This window comes from Lepidothrix coronata, unplaced genomic scaffold (genome assembly GCF_001604755.1).
Source record: "Lepidothrix coronata isolate B3197 unplaced genomic scaffold, Lepidothrix_coronata-1.0 Scaffold94, whole genome shotgun sequence".
In the NCBI taxonomy this organism is placed as follows: domain Eukaryota; kingdom Metazoa; phylum Chordata; class Aves; order Passeriformes; family Pipridae; genus Lepidothrix; species Lepidothrix coronata.
The window spans coordinates 1447184-1474487 of record NW_016690274.1 but is presented as its reverse complement, the minus strand read 5'-3'; the positions used below and the strand labels follow the sequence as shown (position 1 = coordinate 1474487).

Sequence of the window (27304 nt, the reverse complement as noted above, 5' to 3'; positions counted from 1 at the left end):
AAATATTTTTAGAACTCTAATGATTTGTGTGGATATACGAACTACTGAACTAACTCTTCAAACAGGAAAAAGTGAAAATTTCTTACTAAAACCTGCACGTTTCTATGAATGGTGAGGAAGTTGAGGCAATAAGGGGTTAGTGATGTAAGAGCCATCCTCAGTCACACACACAGCTGGAAAAGCAGAAGAAAATTCTTCTAATCTTCATACTGACAGTTAAAACATTGTCTTCATCACTAATCATGTAATTACATTAGGTCCAGAGAACTTGTTACAATTGTTGATTAGGATTTCCTATTACAGAGAACTAACCTAGAGAATTAACTACATAGAATCCTCTGTATATGAGAGAATAATAAAGTTTGCTACATTTTTTTTAATTCATTTTGTAGTTTTTAGAGTACACAACTGAGGCAAGAACAGTAATCTGTACTCTACCTGCACAGTTCAAATTTACTAAATGAATTTGGCACTGCAACTAATGACTTCATCTCAAGTGAGATTATAAAACATGTCATACAGCTTTTTTCAAAGTTTTGTCCCTTCTCTCCTCTAATGGAGTTTACACTGCCAAATCATAGAAGATACAGCTGAAAAAGTTGTATTACCTTTTCTAGCTTTTTGATTTTAGTAAATGCAAGTGATGTAACTATCCCCTTTGACCAGTTCTTTGACTTAATTCCAGAAACTAGCTTAAATTGACAGGATTTTTTCCATGCTCAGTTTAATCTACTTTACAAAAAAAAAAAAAAAAACCTTAAACCCTGAAAAACCTGAAAGACAGCAAAAACAATTACTAAAGCAGATGAAGATATATGTCATGTTTTAAATCAGCAATTGCTCTAATTTAGATTTATTATGCATAAGCTGTTCTCCATTCTAAGGAGTGGAGGCACTCCATGTATCACAAAGCTCATAAAACTTCAAAATATAATTGTTAAATAAGATTTCTTGAGCTATGGCATGCTTACAAAATAAAATCAGTTGTCTTTAGGTTTTAGAAATTTGACTGATACTTTCATGGCTATTCATATTCTAGTATGCAAGGCAAAAGCCAACCCTAGCTGTACATGCACAATGATGAGCTTTATTTCCATTCAGGAAGGAGATGTAGTCAAGGTGGAAAGTTCTATGAAAACATCTTTGGGGTTGTTAAAAAGCAAGCAGAGTGCTAGGAATTAGTAATAAAAGTCAAAAGCAAACACAAAACATGGTGCATCCATGCCTTGACTACTGCAAGATCTAGTCACAGACTTCAGACAGGAGACAGGGGAATAGGAAAGATACAGAGAGACATGAGGTAGGTGGGTATATAGGACAGATAATGATAAATCATGGTCTGGGTCAGTTTCTGTATCACAGAGATTAAAATAGAGAAGACTATGAAAGAAAAAAACAGCTGATGGGAGATTTGAGAGAGCTCTATAAAATCTTGACCATCCTGGGAACAATTAGTCACTGTTGTTCACAATCATAAGAACAAGGAGGCATCAAATGAAAGTAGTATCTAGTAGAGTAAAACAAATAAAAGGGAGTAATACTTCATGGAGTGCACAGGCCTGTTGTAGAATTTATTGCTACAGGAAATTCTAGGTGCCAAAAGTTTAGATGAGGTCAAGAAGTTACTTCTGAAAATGGTTTGACAAATTAATGAAAGAAAGTTCAATCAAGGGCTATAAACCACACTGGTTAGAAATGAACTCTGGGCCAGAAATTCCCTAAGCTGCAGAGTGCCAGAAGTTGTGAGGAGTTTTGCTGTGGGTAGGTTGAAGACGTGCATGTCTACTTGTTTTATCCTTTCTTTGTGGCATCCAATAAAGGTCACTTCCTGAAATAGGATACTGAGCTAAATGAACCTCTGGCCTGTAAAAGTATCACTAATCTTACATTGTGCCCTTGTCCCACAGCAGACAGAGTAGTGGCAAAACATTCTCTACTTCCTATTTAATACACTTCCACCTCTTTTGCAATATGGATTGAACATATTGTAAAGTAACTCAGTGAAAGCATGAGCTCTTTCTCATCCTTGCTCCAAATATCCTCTGCCTCTGGACGAAACTGGAAGTAACAGCCCAGGCAGGAACACCCTGCTACTGCTTCCAGGATGTGGCATCCTGGAAAAAAGCTGTCCTATTTTGTACCTTGTGCATAAATGCTGGTATGTATTTTAAAATATTCTGGGGCAAATGGCCTCAGATTTTAGACTGGGGCCAGATGGCTGATTCAAGTGAAAATAACACAGATACACAGAAGAATGAGTAGTCCAGAAAAACTGAACTGTCTAGGCAATAGGATGCACAGGCTCTGAACAGTACTGCATGTCTGTAACTTTGCATTTCAATGCTGTGTTCATAAAAGTAAGAAATAAAGACCTGATGCATCTCAAGACACTGAGAATTTAAAGCTATTTCTGAAACTGACTTTAAATTTTTGACATTTCAAGTGAACTCTTTGTTTAAGAAGGGACAAGCAGCCACAATCTTTGAGCCTTTTTTTTCTTCCACTAAAATTGTGCTACACCATTTTAAAGTGGAATTTAAGGCTTGTATTTTCAGATTTATGGAAAATGTATTATTCAATAACTAATAAGTATTATTCAATAACTAAGTAGTATAACAGGATACCACATATTCACATTTATGACCATCTCCTTTTTATCCTTCTGAATGCAGAGGACTGCAATATCAAAAGTACAAGCAGACAAAAAATATTTTGATGCAAACTATAAAATATTCAGTATCACATATAGGAATTTTACAACTGAAATTTCCTCATTCACTTATGGCTCAAGTAGCGTAAATATAGCTTGAACTTACTATTCTTTCCTTTTCCCCCTCAGAAGATGTCCAACCAAATTAGGGAATTTTTAAATCAAATTTTTAAGTAAAAAGTTAAATTGTGCCTCCTCTCCCACAAGTTTGCATGTTCCCAGTGCTTCACAGTTTCCATTCTCATTGTTTACCTGTGGTGGATACGGAACCAAATATACTACAGGACATACCATGAACAGCTGCAGCAACAGCACCAACAAAAGCAACATGTGTTGTTGGGCCTTTGGTTTCCAGGTGCTTGAGACACAGCTGATGTTCCTTCATTTTGTGACTGCTGCCTCTTTCTCATTTCAGCTACTTCAGTGCCCAAGTGGCTATAAGAACACAGACATAAGAGATGTACAGAATTACTACAGACCGTCATAAACGACATTCACATTTGTACAGCAATCTCTGATTCAGCTGATTTTTACAGCTCATGGCAACAAAAGCACATGACCATCAACTGAGCTGGCCAAGTAATAGTTCTACTGTGCTAAAGGCAGCTTCCAAAAGACCACATTTTAGTGACACACACTACTGTGTTGTTGAATCACGCCTATTCTTAACGCTTTGGCTGGGCTCAAAGGACTGTTTATTATCACTGTTTTGAACAGCAAGGCACACAGCTTGTGTAGCACTTGGGAAAGACCGAGTTGTTCCTTACCATAAGACTATCACAGCTCTTTCCATAGTACTAAAAATACAGTGGGATGACTTTAAACATGAGCTGGAAACTGATCTCTTTTACTTTTTTACTTCTTTAGTCAGTGCTGGACCAAAGAAATTAATGTAAGTGATATTATATAGGCACTAATAGCTGTCTGTTAAGAGCCAAGATTGTTATAAGTGTCATAACTTAGAGACCTGCTACTTCTTTGTAAATAAAATGAATGATAAATATGTATTTCTAAAATGCTTCTCCAACTTTGAGACAATTTTGTTGTCACAGATTTTCTCTTGCCAATTGCCAGTTTTTTCTATGTTTTATTAGGCCAAGATATTTTTCTTTCTGGTGACTTGAAATATGCAGCTGGAAGTAGTATACCATGCATTATCTAATTTTCAAAAGAAGTTAAAGATTTATTGCTAAGTTATGTTATTTAGGGAGGTTTAGATATCAGGATCCTTCTAATGGTTCACATATTTGTACAACAACTATAAGTTTCCCAGAGTAATGGCTAGTACAAACACATAAATTAGAACAAATTTAGTACTTTTGCCTTTGAAAAAGTACTAACAGATTACTGTGGAAAGGAGTCTGGTTTAAAACAGAAGTGGGAAGAAAATGGTCTGGTGTGAGCAGCATGCTCTGTGCTCCACACCTCCAGGGCATCCTGCTACAGCCGGGAGTGCTGGGGAAAGGCAAACTTGGTTGATTTGCCACCTGGGTACACCATGCACAGACAAACAAGGGATGTGCCACTTCACCTACATGCATTCAGGCAGCAGCTGTGAGAGTTTGCATTTACATGGTTGCTAAAACTCCTGAAGATTTTATTCTGTAATAGTGTCCTTCTAGACAGCTTTCACACAGCACGTAGCAAGGATACTGAGCTTCAGAACTCGAACTCATGCTTCAAAACTCAAGGTTGGTGGTTATTTCAGCTTAGTGCTGAAATTACTACTTTTCCCCTTTACACTGTCACTGAGCAGAATCAAGTAATTTCTGGAGTGTTTGGTCAAATCAAACGATGAAGAACCATTTAACTATCCACGGTGGGTGCACCTGCTTATGCTATTGATATTACTTCTTATGGTTTATAGCTGCTCTTACACATTAAAATGACACACAAAAAACCCCACACACCTTTTTTTCTTATCAGATGTAAACCTGTGTTGTTAACAAGGGATACTCTAACATAATTGGAAAACTGCCCATATTTTTACAACAGATTGGAAGTAAGGAAAACGTGTTGCAGCATAATATGTAGCTCAGAGAGTGAGTGACAGTACGGAGTCACTTTCTCCAAATTACAGTACTGAACTTCTGCTGACTGCATGATGCAGTTAAATTATTTCATAGATAGCTGTGTCATGCCTGTGAATGATATTTGCTTCAGCAAGTGCAATGACTGCAAAGAAACAAAAGAACATTTGTTTCTTTTAATCAAGATAGAGATTCTAGAAATATCTGTATAACCAAAAAAACACAACAAAATTTATTAGTTTCAGAAATGAGTCAAATTACCCATATTTAGGTATTTGTTGGGCTGTAAGCCCATTCATTCCACCCACATACCTGAAGTGAAGCATTTTTTACACAGTTTTAGCTATATATTAAAAATATACTATGGTTAGAATCTGTTGCACTATAAATAAAGGGGCCAGGATGAAAGTTATCCATTCAGACATGATGATGACAGTTGCTGACTTTGCTGTAGTTTCACAATAAGTTTAACACACCACAAGATGCTCCTGCCTCTGAAATACATACCTCTCTCCCTTTTCTCCTGCCTAGCTCACAGTCACTCATTCCCTCACCTGAGCTGTCCCCTTCTCTATGTTTGCAGTAGCATTTGAGGAAGTACTTGGTGAACTGGATAAAAGAATAGGCATGATTTAAATTTAATCCAGAGGAGAAAGGAAAAAAAAATTAACTTGCTTCAAGTCCCTGTCTCGTTCACCTTGGGAAGATGTGACCACTTGGACTACAGCAAGGGAAGAAACAGTACATCAGGCAGGTAAGGAGAGTATGGGGACCACTTTCTTCCATTCTTGCTCATGCCATCAGCACATGATAGTGAAACAGATGGGAGTTGTGCAGCTGCAGAAAGGTAAAATCTGCAAATGCAATTCCCAACACACAGCACACGACAAAGAAGGTCAGAGTAAGAAGTGGCTTTTCACAGGAATGGTTCACATCCTCAATCTTGCCCAGCAACTCAACCACTGAAAATTCTCCAGCATTCATCTTGTGATATGGACTGCCACGGCCAGCTGTTTCAGAGGTTTGTAAGTCTGGCAGGACAGAGTTGTGAGGAAACATGACTCTTCATTGTAGAGCATTTCAGGAGAAATGGTTTCCTCCAAGGCTGCTCAGAGCACACAGGTTAGCCAGTCTTTAGAGTGGGACTGCTTGTTTTGCAATGCTGACTGCTCTGGAGTATGGGAAGGGACAGAATCCATCCGCTTTCTGACCATGCATTATTTAGAAAAGGAAGAGAGAAGTCCTTGATTGCATGTACAGTTATACTTATCTCTTTAGGCTGTATTTGAAAAAGAAAGAAAGATATAAAAGAAAAGAATCAGAGAATCAGAGAATGGCCTGGGTTGGAAGGGATCTTAAACATCATCTCGTTCCAATCCCCCTGACATGGACAGGAATACCTTTCACTAGACCAGGTTGCTCAATGCCCATTCAACTTAGTCTTGAACAACATCAGCGATAGGTCATCCAGAACTTCTCTGGGCAACCTATTCCAGTGCCTCATTACTCTCACAGTACAGAATTTTTTTCCTAAGATTTGAGCAACTCCCCCAAATCCTGTATATACATCCAAGGAGAGTTTGCATTCTACCTCTAGTATAGTATGTATGATAAAGCATTAATTATAATGCCAGAAAAGTGCTGCAGTGGAGTATATTTTGAAACTAGTTGTAAACATGGATACTGTATACTAGGACTATCCTTAGCTTCCAAGCATAATGAGGAAAGATCTTACTGGCACAGTGGGAATAAGTTGTATTTACTCCATTTCAGATTCTGTCCTTTCCACAGTTGACATTGGTGTTCCCCCTAAACCTTGCTGTATCTCACAATGCAAATGTTGATTTCACTTGGCATGACTGGTGCACTGATCAATAAAAGCATGAGGCTGAAAATCCAAGCAATGGGACAGTGTTCTCAGTGAATGCACATGTTCACTCCATTGGCATAACCACTCGCTGAAGTCAAAGTTATCAGCACTGTTCTTCTGTTTGCTTTACATTCTCTCAGACAGCTTCTAAGCTGAAGTCTATAAGAAATGTGAAAAATCCACCCTGTGATGCAAAGCTATAATATGTTTACTGAGGATGAAGTAGGATGGCTGGAAACTTCAGTCTCATGCTTATTTTGGTTAGATTTCATGTTTCATGTTTTATTGGTAAATACCAGGTGTCATCTATGCAAAACAGTAATTGATTCCATTAGATTGTTTAGGTTGCAGAAGCAGGAATATCTTAATTCTTGGCTATATTTAGAGCCTGAACTGTAGACAGAGGGTTTATATTTGGTGCCTTGGTCCCAGGCACGAAAAAGAAATTTAGAATCTTTAATTCAGCAAGTAAATGATGAGATGAATTATTTTTCTGTACTTGAGTGTAAAAGTTAGTACATAATTGTGAAGGAGTAGAATGTTGTGAACTGATACTGAGTAGACCTTCTAGGATAGTACAAATAGTACGTACTGTCTCCAAGATTTCAGTTTGCCTTTTAGCTTTTTCATCATTTTCATTCTTCCTGACACCCTCTAGCTTGGCAAAAATGCTGGGTGGTGAAGGTGGGTCTTTGTCAAATGGAACAGTTTTTCTCCTTGGTTCTCTATATATGATCTTTCAGACCGTCACGTCACAGGTATCAGTTCCTTCTCTCAGTTTTGCATCTAGTTCTTTAGCTCCATTTGGCATGGTTTACTAACAGTTTTATGATATCCATTTGTGCTGATGGGAAATAGGTATAGTATTCCAGCTTGCTTGTCTGACTCTTTCTCTTGGGGGTGGGTAGATATTATGGCCCTTTGAGCAATCCCATAATCACGAAGGACTTCATTTCACAGAACATCTGCTGTCCCTTCTCTGCAGCTCAGGAAAGGAACCCAGGAGTACCACAACTGTTTATTTTACCAGTTATGAGACAGGTAGCTCTTATAAGCCGCAGGGCAAAGAAGTCTGTGCAATCCTGTGTTTATCTTCAATCTTGTAGTGCTAGAAGAATATGATAACTAAAAACTCCTCTATTTCAAGTAAGGCTTCCTGTCAGTTTTGGAAATGATGGCACAAGGATCTATTTCTTTGTTCAGACAATCACCATTTATTCCCCTGGGTTCTTGGGGATAATTATTACAGAACCCCCTTGTGTACAGAGCACTGTCTTGGGAAGAGAGCTCAAAAGAAGTAACTCACAGAAGAATCATTTGGTTTATTACCTGGGCAGCCCTATTGAATACAGACTTCAGTCCTTTCAAATTCCATAGAGTATCTCTACAAGATGAAAAGAAGGTAATTTCTGAAGGGTTGCACCTCCCTACCTCTCCACCTCTTGCAGGACTTGTGCTAGGTTTTATCTAGGTTTTAGAGTGTTTTCCCTAGAAATTCCCAAGAAGCTGGACATAGCAAAAAACTGCTGCATCATTTCAATCATTTCATTTGATGTCTATCTTCTGATAAAGCAAGAGTAAGCTTTTTTTTTCCCCCTTCTTTTTTTTTTTCCCCCTAGCCTCAAAAGCCTGTTATTACAGTACTGCAAGTTATCAGAACTTTTGGCACTGTCCCATCCAGCTCTCGCTGCTCATTTTGGAGCTTCCCCTTGCACATGACCCTCCTATAGGCATTTTTGTTCCCCTGTCAGGATTGTGAAGGCGTTCTCTGAAGAAGCTCATGCACTATGAAGTCAGCAAAATATCCTGAAACTACACTGGGGATTGAGAATTTTTTTATCATATCTTCTGGAACCATTACCTAATCGCTGTTTTGAAACAGAGATTATATAAGGGTGCAGATAAACACACACCATTCTATATAGCAAGGAAGTGGCATTTTGTCTTTTGTTGGAGATAGGACAAATAATGGCTTAGATTTCAGGACAGAATTGGTGCAGAATCAGCTAGAGCAATCCATCTTTTTTTGAACTTCTGAAATAGGCAAGAAAGTTCACCTTGCATCAGAAAGGTGCAGTCAATGACTTAAGGATATAGAGGGTGATTTACTCTACAGGCAAGAAACTCAGCACTTAAAATATCTTTTTTTTTTTTTTTTTTTTTTTTGGTGATCTATCACATCAGTTCTTCCACATTACTTCTTTTGACTTTGACAATAAAGGACCAAAACCTTACATAAATTCATACCTTATACCAGCTTATTTCAGCCCCGGATGTGACTCTATAAATCTCTTAACCATACTTGATGTTTTCACTGTCTTAACTGGCATACATTTGGCACATGCATTTCTAACAAGAATGGTTTTTAAGTTTGGGGATTTTGAAAGCCTTCAAGCCGTAAGTACTAAGGTAGACACTATTCATTTAAGATCCCATCCAGGCTTCACTGTAAGAACCAAAATGCACACTGTGGAAAGCTTTGTATATTGTGGATTCCAGACTTTCAACTACCATTTTGGATTTCCCACATATTTGGAAAATGTCAACATTCATAAGAACAGTTACATTAGCACTTCCTTTAATTTTTTTAATGAGTTGTGTGGGCATAACTGGAGTGATCTTTACAAGAATTTGATTGGTTTCTTGGGTTTTAGTTTCCTAAAACAGTCAATGGGAGAGTGACAGAGACAACTCTGAAATACTGTTGGGTTATTTTTTCAAAGTAGTCGGGTGCCTTATTGAATTTTTAATATACAAACCTCTTTTTAACTTGAAACACTAAGCAGAAACCCTCAGAGAATGTGACTATGATATGTTTAATGATCTGTGATATGCTATCTGTTTTAAATCCACAGTGTGATATGCTGTATGTCATAAATCCATAGTTTTTTTATGAACAGACACACTAGATTAACAGAAGCATGCAACACAGTCTAGATGCAGCTGCCAGTTAAAGAATCTCACAGATGCATGTGCTGCACTTGCAATGCAAAGATAGCCCTAACACAACATTGATTTTTTATTTGTGCTGTCTTCATTCATCTGGAGGAGTGTTTAAAAGGTACCACAAGCTAAATGAAGACGGACCACAAGATATCTCTGAGCTAAAAAGATTTCCATACACTCCTTGCAATGCTGAGTGAGTAGTGAAATCAAAACAGCAGAACCATGGGCACCCTTTTAAGTGCTGCTGACTGCTTATACAGCCATCATAGAGCAATGGCACTCATACTAGTCACTCTGCACGAGAAAAAGCATGACATGGGTACATTCCTTTTTGCCACAGAGTCCTGAAAGCCACTCAGTACTTCACAAATAAATTTGTATACAGTAATAGAGAAGAAGAAGTCTACCAAAAGAGGTGTAATTCTGTCACCTTGGGCTCCATTTACTTATTTAAATGTATCTGTAGTCTATCACAGAACAATCAGAAGCTATTGCCAACAATGAAACCTTACCTGTACCTTAATTGATTTAAATATAGTCTACATGGAAAATTGCAATTAATTGAAGCAGTATGAGAAGTTTGAAATGTTTGCATTTTAAGAATTTGTGTTTTGGAAGGCAAGATCAATACACAAGGCACTTTCTAAAAACTATTCTGGTTAACAGTAGTCATGTCAGAATGTGAATTATAACTCAAATTTTAACAGATTTGCTTTTCGGGGTTCTTCAAAAACTTTATTTTGCACCATGTCTAGGTTAAACAAAATTGTGAAGAGTAAGAAGGTCTGAATCAAGACAGAAGTTGACACACGTATTTGTAACTAGAACTTCATATCACATACCCCATGCTGATGTGCCATATAGGCCAGTACACAGATTCTGTGTTTTACATGCTGAATTCAGCCCAGAAAAGGCATGCATATATTATAGTTTTTAATTTTAAAAGCTTAGTTGCTACATCAAGCTGTATGAACTGTTGATTTTAACTCTGATGCTCCCATACTGATTACCAAGGCAGAACCATGGAGCAAATTTCTTTCTCTTCAGTAGCTTGCAGTGCCCAAGACACTGCACAGCCCCCTTGCTGTCATTCTTCTTGTATTAATGGCAGGCCATCTTCAGATAGTAACTCTTGAAATTGTAGGTTTCGTATACTTGTTGGCCCAGAGAACAGGTTATTGCACCTATTGAATTTTGCTTTCAGAGAACTGACGACTTGAGCATCTACAGTAAAACATCTTGCTCTTCTATTAGTTACTGCAACTCAGCAAAAAATCTGAAGACGTGCAGCACTGCTACATTACAGACATCTTTATCTTGTCAGGTCTTTTGATCTGGAGATGCCTGACTCTTTCTAAAGTCTTCCAAAACAAGCTCTGAGAAGGTCATAAAGTGGACATTTTATCCATTACAGAATTGAAATAAAAAGAAATTTTGTGGACTACTAGCAGAAAATATTTGGACATTAAGTGTTTTATTTAGGGTAGAACACTGCTATGCAAATATTCATTTAAATTGAAATTGTGCAATTTGGCTGAACACTATAAAATCCTTGTCTTTTTTACAGTAATATTCTTTTTATGACTTTACCAGACAGCTTCTGTACTCATAAAGGATGTCTGAGATTTCTTTTTATTATTTTATGGTGAACTTGGTATCCTTAGGAAGCCTTGCTTAAATCTTTGCATCATCAAATAGATAGGAATTTGTACTTATGAATCAGACATTACTGCTCAGTAACAAAACGTTAAGCCTGACAGTAATGCATTATTGAAAAGATGGCTGCATGTGGTTTTTAAGAAGCTGCACTAAAATTATGATTAGGAGCACTTTACTGTCTTCAGGAACATTTTATAAAAAAGCACAATGTAAAACTCCTCAGGAAACCTTTTATCTTTTTTTAAGCATATTGTTTTTATTGGTAAGTGTTTGAAAAACATCTGAGAATGCTGTTTTACACTACATCTATATACCTATTCATTGTGGCCAGGATGGCTTCCACTGACTTAAGACACATGAAGCCACTACAGTTTAGAAAGCTGAAAAGATACTTCCCTCACAGTGGGGAAACACAGATCTTGACATATTGCTGGAAAGAAGTGTTTAGTCTCTGAGGAAAGTCTCTGACATTCCTCATAAAGAGGACACTAAGAAGACACTTGAGAACACAGAGAGCTTTACTGCTGGCATTAGTACTGTAATGTCTGAATGAAATTTTTCTGTACTCAAAGCCATTTCTCTGTGTAAAATGCCAGATGTCATTTGGGGATCATGTGATCTGCACAGATTCTGTACAAATTTAAGCAGAAATTTAAGAAAAAATCCTAGGCCTAGCACAAAAACTTGTAGCTAACAGAGGGCAAACAGATTTGCAAGTGCAATCGAAGTATCAAACAAGCTTTAATGTTTTTTAACTACTTTTTCAGTAGATAAGACTATTCTGGAAAATTTTCATCTCTAGAAATGGCAGCAGTTAATGAAATAAGTGTACACAATCTTTGTTTATAGTGCACATGCTACTATGGGCTGAAAGACAAAGGAAGGCATTAAGAAAATTGTTTAAGTGTGAGAAGAGCTTTTCTGAAACCACATTGGACATGGTTCTAGTCTCTGAAATGACGGAATCTACAATTTCACTGTAAAATGAAGACCTGCATCCTCTTCTTCCAAAGCTCTTTATTTTTATTCAAATTCCTTCTTGAAATGGGAGTCTCAAATTTTAACAGAAGTAGCTTCAGAAAGGTTTCCTTAATATAGGCTTTTTGAAATAACTGGATATTTGGTAGTCATGTTGATTTTAGTTACACTGACTGACTTCTGAGGTATCCTCTGACATGGTCTCTGTGTGTTTCAGCCCTCCTTTCCTCAGCCATCTTCACAAATAATAATAATAATAAAAAAGTCTAATAAACAAAATCAAGAGATTAGTATGGTGGGGAGAAGGTATTTGGTTAACATAGTATAACTGAGAGAGAGAGGAGCAGAAGGTGGTGTGAGGTAGAAACAGCCTTAAGGTCTTTCTGGATGGCTTGGAATAGTGAGAGAAGGTGAATCTAAGCAGTACATGCAGACAGGATTTTCCAATATGAATTGGGGATTGCCCAGGTGGCCTTGTTGTGCTCACATTACAGAACATTCACATTCACATTATGAATTTCATGAACATAGAACTAAAGGAATATTTGCCCTTGGCAGAGACTGGACAGAGTGCATACCCACCAGCAATGAATCTCCATTCCCTCCCACAAGCTATGCTACTTCTGTTAAACTTATAGCAAGCTCCTGATACTTCTGTTCCTCTAGTTAGTGCTAATGCTTTCTGGTCTGAGGAAAGGAGAGGAGACCAATTCTATTCTGTGCAAGGGACATGCTCTTTTCCACCACACTGGCACATGCTATTAGAATCAACTGTTGTTCCCATGCTTGGAGAAGGTTTGTTGTCTGAAATCCTATATTTCTACTGGTCTGAATCTTTCACTGTACTTGCTTGTTCTGTGTTTAATGATGTTTGGTTTAGCTGCACATCCCATGCAGCAACACTCACTTTTCCATCTGCTACTACCAAGCTTCACGTCCTTCCTGCTCTATCACATGTGAGGGTTTTCCACTTTTTCTTTAGTAGCAGGATGGTTTGCGGATGTGTGCCTCTTACTGCTGGTTTTGAGACGACTAGAACTTCACCAGTCCAGAGAGAGCTAGGAGCCACTGATCACAGCCACCAGCACAGGACAGTCATTGAGAGGAGCTGTCAAGGGCTCTTTTATCTCTTTCTGCTATTCAGCAAGTTACCAGGAAAAACTGGCATGGAATAAAAAGAACAGCTGACAAGAGTGGGAAAATGGGAAGATAACAAACAAATATGGAGGGAAGACAAAAGAAGTGAATTTACTTTACTAAATCTTGGATTAGAACTATTTTGGAGCAAGAAATTAGAGTGGATGTCAAAGAGATGACAAGATATGTGGCTTGAAAAGCTTCAAACTTTTAATGGAAAACTTTTTGATATATAGAAGAACAGGCACAGAGCTTTCAACTACTGTGTGCCTTGAAGCATATTTATATGTTAACAATGTAAATATTTCAGCAACAATATTTATATTGGTCAAATATATAACAATTCAACCTAGATCTCATGGAAAAGGCGAGGCATCTCTGTGCAGTAGAAGCCACCAGTCTAGACTCTGAAGCTGTTTGCTTCTAAGGTTCTCTGACAGCAGAAAAAAAGGACCACAGGGTTTTAAAAAGATGACACTGTGTTCTTCGAGCTCTGATTTGTACTCACCTGCAACAACCCAGTGCAGTGGTACAGGATGGACTCAGCTGATAGCAGAGTGACAGACTTTCATGACACCATCCACCTCCTCCTGACTTGAGCCAGTGTCCTAGCTCAGTTCCTTTTCCATTGCCTCTTTTCCCTCCCTCCCCTGAGGTCACTGTCTTTGCCTGGCTGTCTGTCAGCTCTGCTGTGAAACTGATAACCTGCAGAGCAATATAGCAGGCAGATATGTGTCTAATGCTGCTGCAGAAAGATTCACTACAACTCATCTCTCAATATCACTAGGCAGCACAGGAAACAAAAAGAGATTTGTGGAGAAAAAGAGAAATCGGACTTCCAGATTAAATTCCCTTGCCATTACAAGAGCTTTCTAGAACTTACTGTCTTTTCAGTGAGAGAAAGCAAGTTTCCTTTCCCCTGTCCTGGTTTAATCCCTTTCCTGGCTGGAATGATTCCCATGTAGAAAACTGTGTACCTCCTTCATGTATCTCATCACTTAAGAATCTACTTCAGCTGCCTGAATTCCCACAGGTGTCTTGTTTGTTAGCTTGCCTGGAAGAATGGGTTTCTCCAGAGCTAATCACAGGTCACTTTCCAACTACCACAAATTTATGTGTCTGTTGGTACTTTATAACATCAGGTAGTGGACACCTGATGTCTCTCTCTCCTAAAGAGAGAGGTATAATGCAAGTATGAAGCAAAAGAAAGCCATAAATGTCTAAATTATACAGAAAATGCCTGACAGTGAAAGTAGTATCTCTCAATCAATAGAGATTCCCTAGGCAGAGGGCTTGAGGTGTTCTGAAACTAGAGTGAGAAGTCTTCAAAACTAGTTAGCATGTTGTGCATTGGAAGGGATGTATGAAGGTTCAAAGAAATAAAACAAAAACTACAATGATTTCTTCTCCTCTCTTTTCTCTTCCCATTGTCATTTTTTAATGTGTTGTCCTAGTTAGAACAGCTGGGACCAGTTCATCACTGTATGGGTGTAACCCAAAACTGTGTATTCTATAGCCTTCCATGCCTTTCCCAGAAACTGTTTTCAATAGACCATTTACACCATCTGCCCAGAGCAGCCTGACTCCTCAGGCTATAAACTAGGTGTTAAGAGGCCTGCAAGATAGGAGTTGCTCCTGTCCTCATACCCATTGTGGAACTCCCCACCCTCAGGGAGGTACTGGGCATTCCTGCCTGAACTGGAGGATATATAATCTTGGAGTCTTGGGATTTTTTTAACCACTCGTGGGATCCAGAGGAAGACTGCAGACCACCACTCTCAGCCAGACTGCAGACCACCGCTCTCAACCGGACTGCAATCACCACTTTTCAACCGGACTGCAATCACCACTCTTGACCGGACTGCAATCACCACTCTTGACCGGACTGCAACAGCACTCTCACCAACAGGGTTTTTCCCTCTCCTTTTACTTTGGACTCATGGAGCCCAATGAACACCACTCTGTTCATGCCCCAGGGTGCTGGGTTATACATTTGGGTTTTGTGGGTTAAAACCAACTGTGTCTGTATAATTGTATTTATTGTATTATTTTATTAAATTGTTATTCTGACTTATTATCTCTCCTTTGAGTTGAGTTCATTTCCCCTGCTGGTTTACCTTTAAACCAGCACATGTGTCAATTTTAAAAATAAAAATTTCCAACCATCCCAGTAAACAAATTTTTATAGCAAGCTGTGCATGTATTTTCATATTCACCAACAGAAAATCATAAATTACGTCTTCCTGCAGAATCTGACAGTTATTGCTGCATGGAAAACTTACATATTAAAAAACAATATACCAGTTTTTTCTTTGTTTTTTATCTTTTTAATTCTATCAAGCATGTGAGTGAACTCTTCTAAAATGTCTACAAATGCTAAATAAAAATTTGCATAGAAAGAATCCAGCAGTTTTCCTTCTTGGAAAGGACATTTTGCTTTGGAGGACAGACAATAATAGTAAGTAATATTCCAGAAGTTAATTTGTTCCTCATTGTCTTTGTATGATGGTATACTTGAACCAATATGTGCCTAGGGAAGGCTGTGGTGCTACCGCATTTTTTCAAAGCTTAAGAAGGAAAAAAGAATTGTGAATTATTCGTTGCCCAGAAAAGAGCAAAATATATCCAAACCTCTTGAAGACCACTTATAAGTGAATTACAAAACAGACTTACATAAAAGGTCTACTTTTAACACTTCCTTTTTTTTTAAAGTTTAAAGGATGGAACTTAAAACTACTTTCCCATAATATGAAGTTCACAATTTTTCTTAATCTATTTATGTACCAACATAAAAAAAAAATCTGCTAAAACACAAGGGACTGAAAACATGTTGTGAAAACTTAAAACCTTTGAAATCTCTGAAAACATGCAAATTTTGGCATGAAAGTGTCATGCCTAGTCATATCCATACATTTACAAGCTCTCTACTCTTACGCTGAGCATTAGCACAGGTTTGCAATCACCAACTATGTTACTGTAAAGTAGCTTTTCCACTTGAGTATGCAATGGGATAGGGTAAACCAACCTTATTTAGATAAATAGATTCCCGAAGATCAGCAGACAAGACCTCCTGAAACACTGCTGTTACATCACCGAGTGAAGCTTGATGTGAATGTCTGGTATAGCACCCCGTTCCAATAAAAGCTCTGCTCACTGGCAGTACAGCCTGCTGTCCTCGTCTACTGCCACACAGATGACTGACTCCACAGAGGAGGTCCATAGGCATCCTTTTGTCCAGAATTTCATAATGTTAAAAGAAGCTACAGAGCTTTGCAGAAAGATACATATATATCATCCGGCAAGTGAAACAGGTAGGGAGGTTTTGCTGAATTTTAGAAACATTATGTCTATAATAATAAGAGGACAAGGTAATGTTTTGATTTAAAAGAACTGTGCAACAACTCTGGACAGCTTGTTGACTGTATGTTTAAGGACAGCAAAAGTGGATTAAAACTCCACCTTCCCCACGATTTGCCCTTTCTGAGACATTCAGTTGTACCATGACTTGGACACTGAATCCTGTTCCAAACTGTCTTTGAAAGCAGGACCTTGCTGTGAGATCTGTAAGAGGATGGGGAACACAGGCAGCTTGGGAAGAAGCTTGAGTACAGCCTGTGTACTGCGACCTCACACACCAATTCCTTCCGAGGACCTTCTCAGTCACAGCAACTCTTGCAGCAGCTTGGGTTTATACCAACTCTGTTGGCCAGTAAAGTTTAAGCTTGCAGATCAAATATGAACAGGATGGGCCTGTTCAGCCTCAAGAAGAGACAAATGAGAGAGGACCTTGTCAATGTTTGTAAGTATCTGAAAGGACGGTGTCAAGAAGATGAAACCAGGCTGTTCTTGGTGGTGCTGAGCAATAGGACAAGAGGCAATGGGAAGAAACAGATGCACAGAAAGTTCCACCTCAATATGGGGAAGAACTTCTTAACTGTGTGGGTGACCGTGCACTTGCACAGATTGCCCAGAGAGGTTGTGGAGTCTTCCTCACTGAAGATATTCAAGAACCATCTGGACGCAATCCTGTGCCACGTGCTCTGGGATGACCCTTTTTGAGCAGGGAGGTTGGACTAGGTAACCCACTCTTGTGCCTTCCACCTTACCCATTCTGTGACGATTCTATGATCCTGTGATTCTCTCCACAAGAGCTTTAGAAGGACCTCTCTCCTTCACTTGGCTGTTGGATTTTTTTCCCAGGCACTTGGGTTAATTTTCTGCCTTTGAAATTTTCTTTGAAAGTTTGACCTGTCATTTGGTTGAAATTGAATGACATACATGAAGTTAGTGGAGAGAGTGTGACAGGAAGACACAGCAAGGTCTCATATGTATCATCAACTTAGGAAACCGAAAGGAAAAGTCAGAAACCAGATGAATGTGAAGTATGGCCTGGCTGGAAAGCCTACCACTGAACAATAAATTCCTGTTTTTCCAGCCACAACTGTGAGCTACCTTCAGTCACTGAGGCAAAGGGGGAAGGGTGTTGCTGGGAAAGGATGTCGAAGGAGAAGAATAGTGCTTGCTTTCTAGCCCCAGTATATTGAGTCTAGCAGAGCTAGACCCCTCTGTGGTTGTATTTTTATTTTTTTTTTATGTCACGAGTGTTTAGGCTAGATTCAGTCCTGCCAACTGTGCAGCTTCATCACGTGCTTTGGGGAGGAGAAACAAGTTATGCAATAAAACTAGAAAATATGGTTGAAGCTACCAAGCTTTGCATCAGGCTAAGGAGGAGGTTTAGTATCAGTGACTACTTCAGTCTGTTTTTAAAAAAGGCAACAATTAGAAACAAGGTTTCTTTAGAGGTGGTTTGTGGTTTTTTTTACTCCCCTAAAACATAAAAATTCAAAATATTCTAGCTGAAGGGCCTTATCTAGCCCTCATTTCAGGTCAAAATTCTTATGTCCCATTTTTATTTGCCTCAGCTGATTCTATTGAGGCATAAGGTAGAGTATGTTATTCTATAATATTTATACATAATATGGAATCAGTTGCTTTAAAATCTCTATCCTACCTATTTCTAGTATCTTTTCTTCCAAACCCCTTTACAATAAAAGAATAATGAAGCCTTTTTTTTGAGTGAGTAAACTGGAAATTAGGGCACAATACTACTAGCAAGCCGTGCTTTTTATGGACTAAGGTCTGTCTTTCCTCTTATGGAAAGTACATGTTCTGTATGATAGGACTTTCAAAAACATCCGGTCATTATAATGTGCTTTGTTCACTGAACCAACTCTTAAAAGTTTCTCCAATTTGAGGCAAAGTGAAGATGAGGCTCTCATTCTGAAGAAGCTGAAAAACTCTGAACATCCTCTTAAACCCCTTAGGTTTAAGAAATTTTGGAGACAGAATCTTTTAAAAAAATGCATGTTACAGAAAACTGCATGGAAATATTTTTATTTACTGCAAAGATATCCATGCTTTAAGCATTAGGCATAAGGTTGTTTCATACTGCTGGTTTCCAAGGTTTCATGATGTGGATCAGAGATTCCTCTGACATTCTAGCTCTTTCATGAAGCAAAAGCATTACATTTACTACAGTTAAATAAATCTTTATCCTTTGAGGAAAAAGATGAATATTTTAACACAACTGTGCGGAGTCAGAGACCTACTTTATGTCTTTCCTTGTTGATACCTGAATGGTGTGCAACTTAAGGCAATGGGTAAGTAGTAACAGAGGCTTTACAGAGGGACATTAAACACAATGTTGAATATTTCTCAATATTTCTCAATAAAGAGACCACTGCTTTGTTTCAAGAGCTCTCAAACTAAATGATGTTCTCATGTTATGTTTTATATTTGACACATGCATCTTGCAAAGGTTTGGCACATTCAGTGAACACACAGCTGAAAAAAAACCTCAGCATTTCTTCCCAGCACACTCGATACGAGTCAGCATGCCTAATGTTAGTCTTACAGTCCTTGCTAGTTCTAATGCACATCTCTTGGAGTGGCTTCATTCCACATTACAGACAAGGAGAACAAAAAAAATCCCAGTAGAGTTACTCAGTTATGCTTGGAGACAACTGATGAAGAATTGCCCTGTGCTGCACAGAGGAGCTCACGGATGTAGAACAAATGAGGCTGATACAGCAGGCACATGTGCCACTCACAGAGCATGTGGAGGCAGAGGTCTTCAGACTACCATTCCACTGGAGGCCACCTGAAGCCTCTTCTGAAAGGAAAACAGCTTATAGACAAAAAAGAAATATACAACAGATATTAGCCCTAATAGGAAACTTTCCCCAGCAGTACTGCAGGTGTTAGCTACCTTCTCGGTTTGTGGGGCAAAAGTCACCCAGAAACCTCTGTTTCTGTTACTTGTTAATATCTGTAGCTGAGATACAGTCAGCACTTCCAGCACTGTACTAACTGTGCATTGGCATTCAACATTGGATAACTGAGCATTCCATATATTTGCAATTAATAATTCATTCCAGGGCTGTCTTGGACTGTATGGAAACATTCTTCTGTTCACTGAATTTCCCAAAATTTGCTAAGTCTTCCTAAGGGCAAATTCCAACACAATTCCTTTGTTTATTCCACACTGGGCAGCCATGCTTATATTCACCAGCTGCTCATGGTGAACTTTGAGTTCTGAATGCCGTTCTACTTCATGTCTGTTTCTAAGCGGGTTTTACATTTGTCTTCATTTCCCACACTATTGATAAGAGTTAATTATGGATATTTCAGTAGGCCAAGGGCTTTGCCTCAAATTGCAGTCCTTGTGTGTTTTTGTATCTAAATTCACCTTCCCAAAATTACCTTTGAAATGTAGACTAGTCATTAACTCCATTTTTATTTGCATGTAATATCTTGCTAGAAAACATATTGTTTCTGGGGCTCATTTTTGTACATTGCTCCTAGTTCCAACATAGCATAGGTTGTTAAGCACCTCTTCTTGAGTTATCAAAAATAACAAAACCCAGTGGATTCTTCAGTACCATCTACTTTCAGAAACATGAATGCTCCTGCCCAGCTTCCTTTTCGAATAGCACTGACTACTGCCAAAATGCAAGAATGTCTGAAACTTCTCTATTAGCCTTTCCAATTTCCAGACTTCCAGCTCTTGGAGGATGATCTGCTCTTTTCTTCCCCTAAAGCTGGGGTAACAGTTTCCATTACTACTTTTGTCATCTTTGGACTGGTGCCTGCCTGTGGTTGGTATCCCTTGCAAGGCCCTTGAATGTCCTCCCTCCCCCAAACCCAACATGTGGCTCTAGCCCTGTTTTCAGCCCACCTAAGGATGCTCTTCTGTAGAGGGAACTGCAGGAATAAGGTCCCCCAGTATGGGCTGAGACAACTCCATGAGCAATTCTTACTGAAGGAGGAAGGAACATGGCAACATGAGGGAGATTTTTTCCCCTATTTTTATGTAAATACATCTGTCACCCTTCACTCCCATGACAAGGCAATGCTTTCAACCACAAACAGGAAGTGGTTAAAGGCATGTTGCCAGGCAATTCTTTTCAAGTTAATTAATCATTATAGATAATTTGAATATAGTTAATGAAACTGATGAGAACCAAGAAGTTGTGTACTCCATGTGCTCTGACAGGAAAGCTAAATCAGTTGAACCAAAAAATGGCTTATGAAAAATTATGCAGATGATATTGCTCAACACTCCTGCTCAGGTTCTTGTGAAGTCACCAGGTATCTTACTTTTGATTTATTTATCCATTAAAAAAACTTCCAAATAACCTGCTCTATCCTGAAACGCTTGTGAATTACTCAATAATATTCACAACTATGACTGCACTTTTTTCCCAGAAAAAGACTCAAATTATAAGCTGCTGCTCATACCAGGTATTAGACAAGCCTTTCTAGTGATATTTCAAAGTTAAAGAGTTTTAAAAAATACAAAATATTCTGCAAAATCCAACAATTGTGTCTTGCTATAAATTACTGAACAACATTTAATGTGGTGCTGCCAAGGACTAATCAAAGTTTCCCTGTGACTGCTGGAAAACAGCATTTTTGCAACATTACAGGTTTCCAGGGGTGTGGTTGGTTATGTTCTAAGTTTCTGGTTGGGGGAAATCTCCCCTCTCCGTGCCTCCTTTCAAATTTGTTCAGTTCAGCATTAGACTGTTTCTGCCACTGATGCCATGATTCATCAATTTCCCTAATGCTGGGAGCACTCACTAGATTTATCTCCTCTGATGCACTGTTTTGCCTCATTGCCTAAAGCCCACCATGTATCACTGAAGTTGCATTATTGGAAGTGCATCACAGGAAACAGTGGGGAGAGAACATCTTGATTCAATGGAAAGGTGCTATTCTGCATGTAATGCCTGAAATACTTAGATGGAGTTGTTTTAATGATGCTTTGGTATTTCTAAATCAAAGTTCAGAAGCTTTGCAGAGTTATTTCAATCATTCAAAATGAACACAAATATTTAAGTAAGGCAGATTTCCATTGGATTGATAGTCTCATTTTTGCCCAAGTTAATTGGAACTTCTATCAGCTCTGTGATCTTTTCAAATTCAAATTAATTCAGAAGAACAATTTTACTGGAATGAGTCCTTTCCTATTCACATCACTCATCATTTTAATTGCCTGTATTGAAACTATCATTTGTATTAACGAATTGACACTTTAGTGACAAAAGGCCAAATTCTGATCTTCCTGTTTAGTGGTAAATGAGGCTACTCTGTTGACTCTATTGTAGGTGTTTCTTCCTTTGCAGAGGTGTGGTGAGCCTGAGTCTTCTTGCAGTAATCAGGAATGCCAGCCACTTCAGCATTTCTAATGACTCCTTCTCTGTCCCTGCCTACTTCTCAGTCAGCAGTTCAAGACTGTAGACTTCATTTCAGTTAGCCTTTTGGCAGGCTGAATTAAATCAAACTGGAGCTCAGTGAAGTAATTTAGTGTCACTACAACCCCTTTATTCTTCCTTTGCCTTCCCATTCCTACTGGCACATACACACACAGTCACAGAATCACCGAATGGTTGGGGGTGGAAGGGACTTCTGCAGTTCATCTAGTCCAACACCCTTGCTCAAGCAGGTTCACCTACAGCAGGCTGCAACAAGTACTTCCAGAGGAGACTCCACAACCTCTCTGGGCAGTCTGTTTCTGTGCTTGGTCACTCGCACAGTTCTTCCTCATGTTCAGGTCAGAGGAACTTCCTGTGTTTCAGCTTGTGCCTGTTGCCTCTTGTCCTGTCACTGGGCACCAATGAAAAGACCCTGGACCCATCCTCTGGACACCTTCTCTTAAGATATTTGTTTACATAAGATGAGGTAAATTAAAAATTTAATGGGTGTTACAAGGGACTCCTGACATTCATGTCCTTTTTCACTCCTCAAGCCCTCAGAATAGGAGGGTCATAAAACCCAGTATTCTCATTTACCTACTGAGGCTGAGAAAGTGATCTACTATCCTCTTGGTACATCCAAGGCTTTAATGTCAGCAAGGCCTATGGAAACAAGATTTTTTTTGTTGTTATGGCTGAAAGAACAACCTCTGCCATTACACTAAAAACCTGAGTATCTTCTATGTTTTTGTTTTATTGTTCCCTAAAATTCACACTGAAGAGTAGCTGCTACAGTGAACTAGTTATCTAGGTATCTCTGTCCATTTTGTCAGTTCTGCTCCAGAATTATACATAATGCATACCCTCTCAAGGAGAGTTTGTTTTTTTCTGAATGGAGAATTATTCACCACATCTTCCAAGCATAATTGATTCAAACTCTCTTGAAATGTATCGATTAGGATGTTCAAAGTAAGTGATTTGTGGCAGTGAATAAATTCCCCTGGGGAACAAAGGTGTCTGCTGAAGATGAGACTTGGAGACTATCCCAAGGCATTCTCAAGTGCACAAGAAAAAGATTAATTATATCTGCCCCTAAAATGGCTGTGGCTAGAAAGATGGAATTGCACAAGGAGAGTGTAATCACTATTCTCCTGCTGTGCTTTAGCAGGAAAACAAAAAAAAAAAAAAAGAGGATTTGATTTGGAGGAATAAAAAGGTTTTGAAATCTCTCCAGCATCTCATTTCCTCTCCCTAGGAGTGCAGAAATTCCAACTCATCCTACATGTATGCAACTCTTTTGATACTGCTTTTATCATTGCACTTTTTCCACCTCCACAGGTATAGCTCCTGATGCAAGTACCACTGCTGTCTGTCTCAGTGCACCTTACCACTGCCTGTGCTACAGAGGCAGCTGTGGTAGTAGCAGCAGCAATAAATATGGTGGGAGGTGCAACAGCAGCAAAGAATAACCACTTTCTTTTTCTTTAAAATTCAGCCTAAAAATGGGGAGATGCTTTATAAGCAGGTTTAATTCATAATTGGCAAGGTAATTATTCTGTTGATGTATTTCAAGAGGAACATGAAGCTCTGCAGCTGCGTGCATGTATATAGTTTTCTGTGGCCCTGCAATTAGCAGAACATAAGCTTTCCATTGGGCATCAGTGTCAAAAAGGCTATTCCATGGAGTAAAGAGAAATCTAGATTTTAATCTTTTTTTCACCAAAATGTGATATTGATGACACCCATTTCCTGTGAAATTTAATTTTTTAACCAGCACTATGAATGTTGATATAATGCTGCCATGTCCTGCAGAGAACATATTGATAATATACGGATGCTTTCCAGGGCAGGGAAACAGTCAGGGCATTAAGCAATCCCAGTTTGGCCATGCTAGTTCCCCTTGCCATCACAGCAAACAAAATCAGTAATGCTTTCTGCTCACTGTGAGATTTTTCTGGGAAAGAACTTACCTTATATAACATCACCTTAACTTTTATGCCCTCACTCCCCAGCTTGCTTTTCTTCTTTTGGCTACACAAATATATTTCTTTTCAACAGTGTCCAGCTACTAGCCAACTCCCATGTCAATCTGGTAAGGAATTTCTCAATTAAGCATTCTTTAGAAAAGTCTATGTTTGTCAAAACTGAGTGCTGAAATAATTGGTTTTGACAGATGTTCTCTTAAAAAAAATCTTTTATAGCAAGTTTGGAAGTTGCCAAAGTATCTCACTGAAGTGGTTTAGTTTTGCTTTTTTCTGTTTTGGTTTCATTTGGATCAATGGAGCCAGTTTTTCATTTAAAGAAGTCTTTGGGTTTAAATTAATCAATTTATATTGGGAATTGAAATAAAGGAATACTCAAACCCTTCTGTTTTAATTAATTCATCCTAATTTTCACATTTTCCTATGAATGAAGGATGGTTATGCTTAAAAGACTTTTTTCACTATTCAGAGGAGGAACAGTTTTGAAAATGCTAAAGAGCCTCCTGGGATTGGCCAAATCTTTCTGGCTCTAGAATTGTTCAGGATTCTGTGTCAACTCATTCCTAGAGATGCCAGCAAGTTAAAAGTAGAATACAATACTTCTAAGATAATATCAATTTTCTACTTACTTATAAACCACTAATTTTCTAGATTTAAAAGTTGCATTCTCCTCTGGAATCCAGTTTATCTTGTTTTCAAGTAGTTGTGCTGAAAAACCCCTGAGTGCTTCCTCATGAATAGTGAAAACTGCTGTGATCTGACTAAAAATAGAAAAACAATTCAGAGGAGAAATCAGACCTCAAGTTATAGAATTAATAAATAGTTGGTTAGGAAAAAAACCCCAAACCAATACTTAGCAAACACATTGAGAATTCTTCTTGTACCCAAATCATGTTTGCTTGTTTCTTAGGATGTGAACAAACACCTTAAATTTGGCTCTCATTAACTGATTGCTACTGATTCAATTAAGGTTATTTTACAGCAGAAAACAGTGTTCCCTCATAGCAAGTTATGTATTTAACAAAGAGTAAATACTAACAAAAGCTTTTTAGGTTAACAAAGCTTCTCTACTTAATAAAACAATTATACTTGAATATGAATACTGGGTGCAAAGCCAAATACATTGGCAGCTAGAAGTAACTTGGTTATTCTAAGCATCTCGCAATAAGAAAAAAACCAGAATATTTAGATGTTTCTGACAATTTAATCTCTTCCATTACAGACATCTAGGCTACCTCTGTTAATTAGCTCAATCCCTTTTGAGTATACCAGTAGACAAGTAATGATTGAACTGAAGGAATGGGACTCTTTGGGAATAATGGAGAAGAAAAGATAGAACTTCACTCAGTCAAGTAGAGTCAATATTATAATAATATCTGATATCTTATAATAATTATCTGATGTTTACTGTAAACTTGTGCAAAAAGAAATCTTATATGTGAGAATAATAATTACTCCTGTTCATGCATAAAGCGATCGAGTGACCACAATCAAGTTACTGTATATTATGACAAGGTCTCTAGTCCTGATTGCACCCCAGCACATGAACTGTGTGGAAGGTATCCTGTCAGGACAACTGAATGGATCAGGGATGCAAAACTGAGTGATATGCAGCGACTGCTGCCTGAAAAATTCTGCTTCAAAGATTAAGAAATTACCCTGGTACTTCTTTCACAAGATGAGCATCTATTATTTGCATAGCTGCTTTCTAGAGTTGCTGAATCATAAATACATCTAGGAATTATTACTCACCATTTACCATCTCTTTACTGGAAAAGCTATATAAACTGATATTTTAAAATGAGAAAGTGAATAGTGAACAAAAGCTTTACATGAGCTGTTGGAGAAGAGACATAATTTAAAGCGCAGCTGTAGTGTACATCAAGGAATAACTGTTTTATCCAGTGACCCAATAAATCTGCCTGGATATATTTCTGGTTTAACTCCATCTTAGCTATTGCAAAGACACAGTTTGGTAAGAAAGCAGCTTTATGTACTAGCATATAATTTTCATCAGATTCCAAACACCTGAGATATGCATGTTTCCCAAATAACTCTAGAAGGAAGAGGAGTTTTGGTTTTCTATAACAAACCATATGAACATAAAAGCAAGTGTATAAGGGATATTTTGCAGAGTTATACAAGAAATCATCAAGTAAGGATTTAGAACACAATGTTTTCTTGAATGCCCCAAATGCTGCCAGATAGAATTGAACATATTTCATTTTGGATACAGTTAAAGTTTTGGTTTGGTTTTTTTTTCCTCTTTTATTTTTAGGACCAGAGGAATGAGAGACAAAGTTCTTAACACAGAATGGATAGCCCTTGCACTTTTTACTCCTATGAAGAAAGAGGGAATAATATAGGACAGAGATTTTTGATTTATTTCCTTGACAGTAAAGAAGCTTGACACCGAGAACTGAGATGTCAATTTTTTATAGAACAAGCAGAAGCAAAATTACTATTTCTATCAAAACCCAAGTAATAGCTTGGATACACTGTGTCTCCTAAATGAGTCAGGATTACTCCTGGGCAAACGCAGAGGACAGTTTCCACTCCTTGTTCTAGAGGATGACATAGGCCATGATGCAGAAGTTTGCAGATGTTCACCTTGTTCTCCTTTACTAAAGCAGTTCTGCCAGCTGTCTCAGCTTTTTCAGGTCCCTTTCTCTGTTCTTTGTCCTCCCTTGTTATTAGGAAATGCTTATGCTTCAGCTGCAGAAATATCTACTGTAAAGCTCTTGTGACAGTTTATAGCCATTTGGCAAAAAGCAAGATGTTTTATGGTTTACACTTTATCTTGTCAGGAAACTGTGATTTGAGTCAGTGAGGTTCAGCAGCCATGTAGTTGTAACAGACTGACCTCAGATTTCAGGAATAATCTCAGTCTAGTTGCCTGCTGTAGTATGCCTTTCTGGTAGCTTAGCTCTCAAAGTCCATTAGTTCAAGTGAGTTTATGGAGGATAAGCTGCAGTCAAGACAATACTACTTTGGTCTTTAGCATCATGTCATATTCAGTCACCAGAATGATATGAAAGAGATTCAGAGTTTTCCAGTCCATGCTAAATGGTATACAGTGTTCCTCACTCAAACTTTTCTTCAGTGAAGACTGCAATTTAATTGCCCACTTGCAGTTTACATGGGTTACTTCAGTATGCTTCCTTTGGGAAAGGTAGAAAAAAAACCCCAAGCCCCAATCCAGCAACATACCTCATATAGCATAGTTTCTTGAAAAG

The 27304-nt window shown here is 38.3% G+C and overlaps 1 protein-coding gene across 2 annotated transcripts in view; it reads right to left on the bottom strand.

Annotated features, from left to right (window-relative positions):
* Nucleotides 1-27304, bottom strand: part of RGS17 (regulator of G-protein signaling 17) — a 73809-nt gene that overhangs the window by 27292 nt on the left and 19213 nt on the right. For both annotated transcript variants that reach the window (XM_017822050.1, XM_017822051.1), the window contains exon 2: nt 3002-3145. In XM_017822050.1, coding sequence (XP_017677539.1) covers nt 3002-3120 — 119 coding nt within the window. In that variant the 5' untranslated portion in view covers nt 3121-3145. The remainder of the gene's footprint in view (nt 1-3001; nt 3146-27304) is intronic.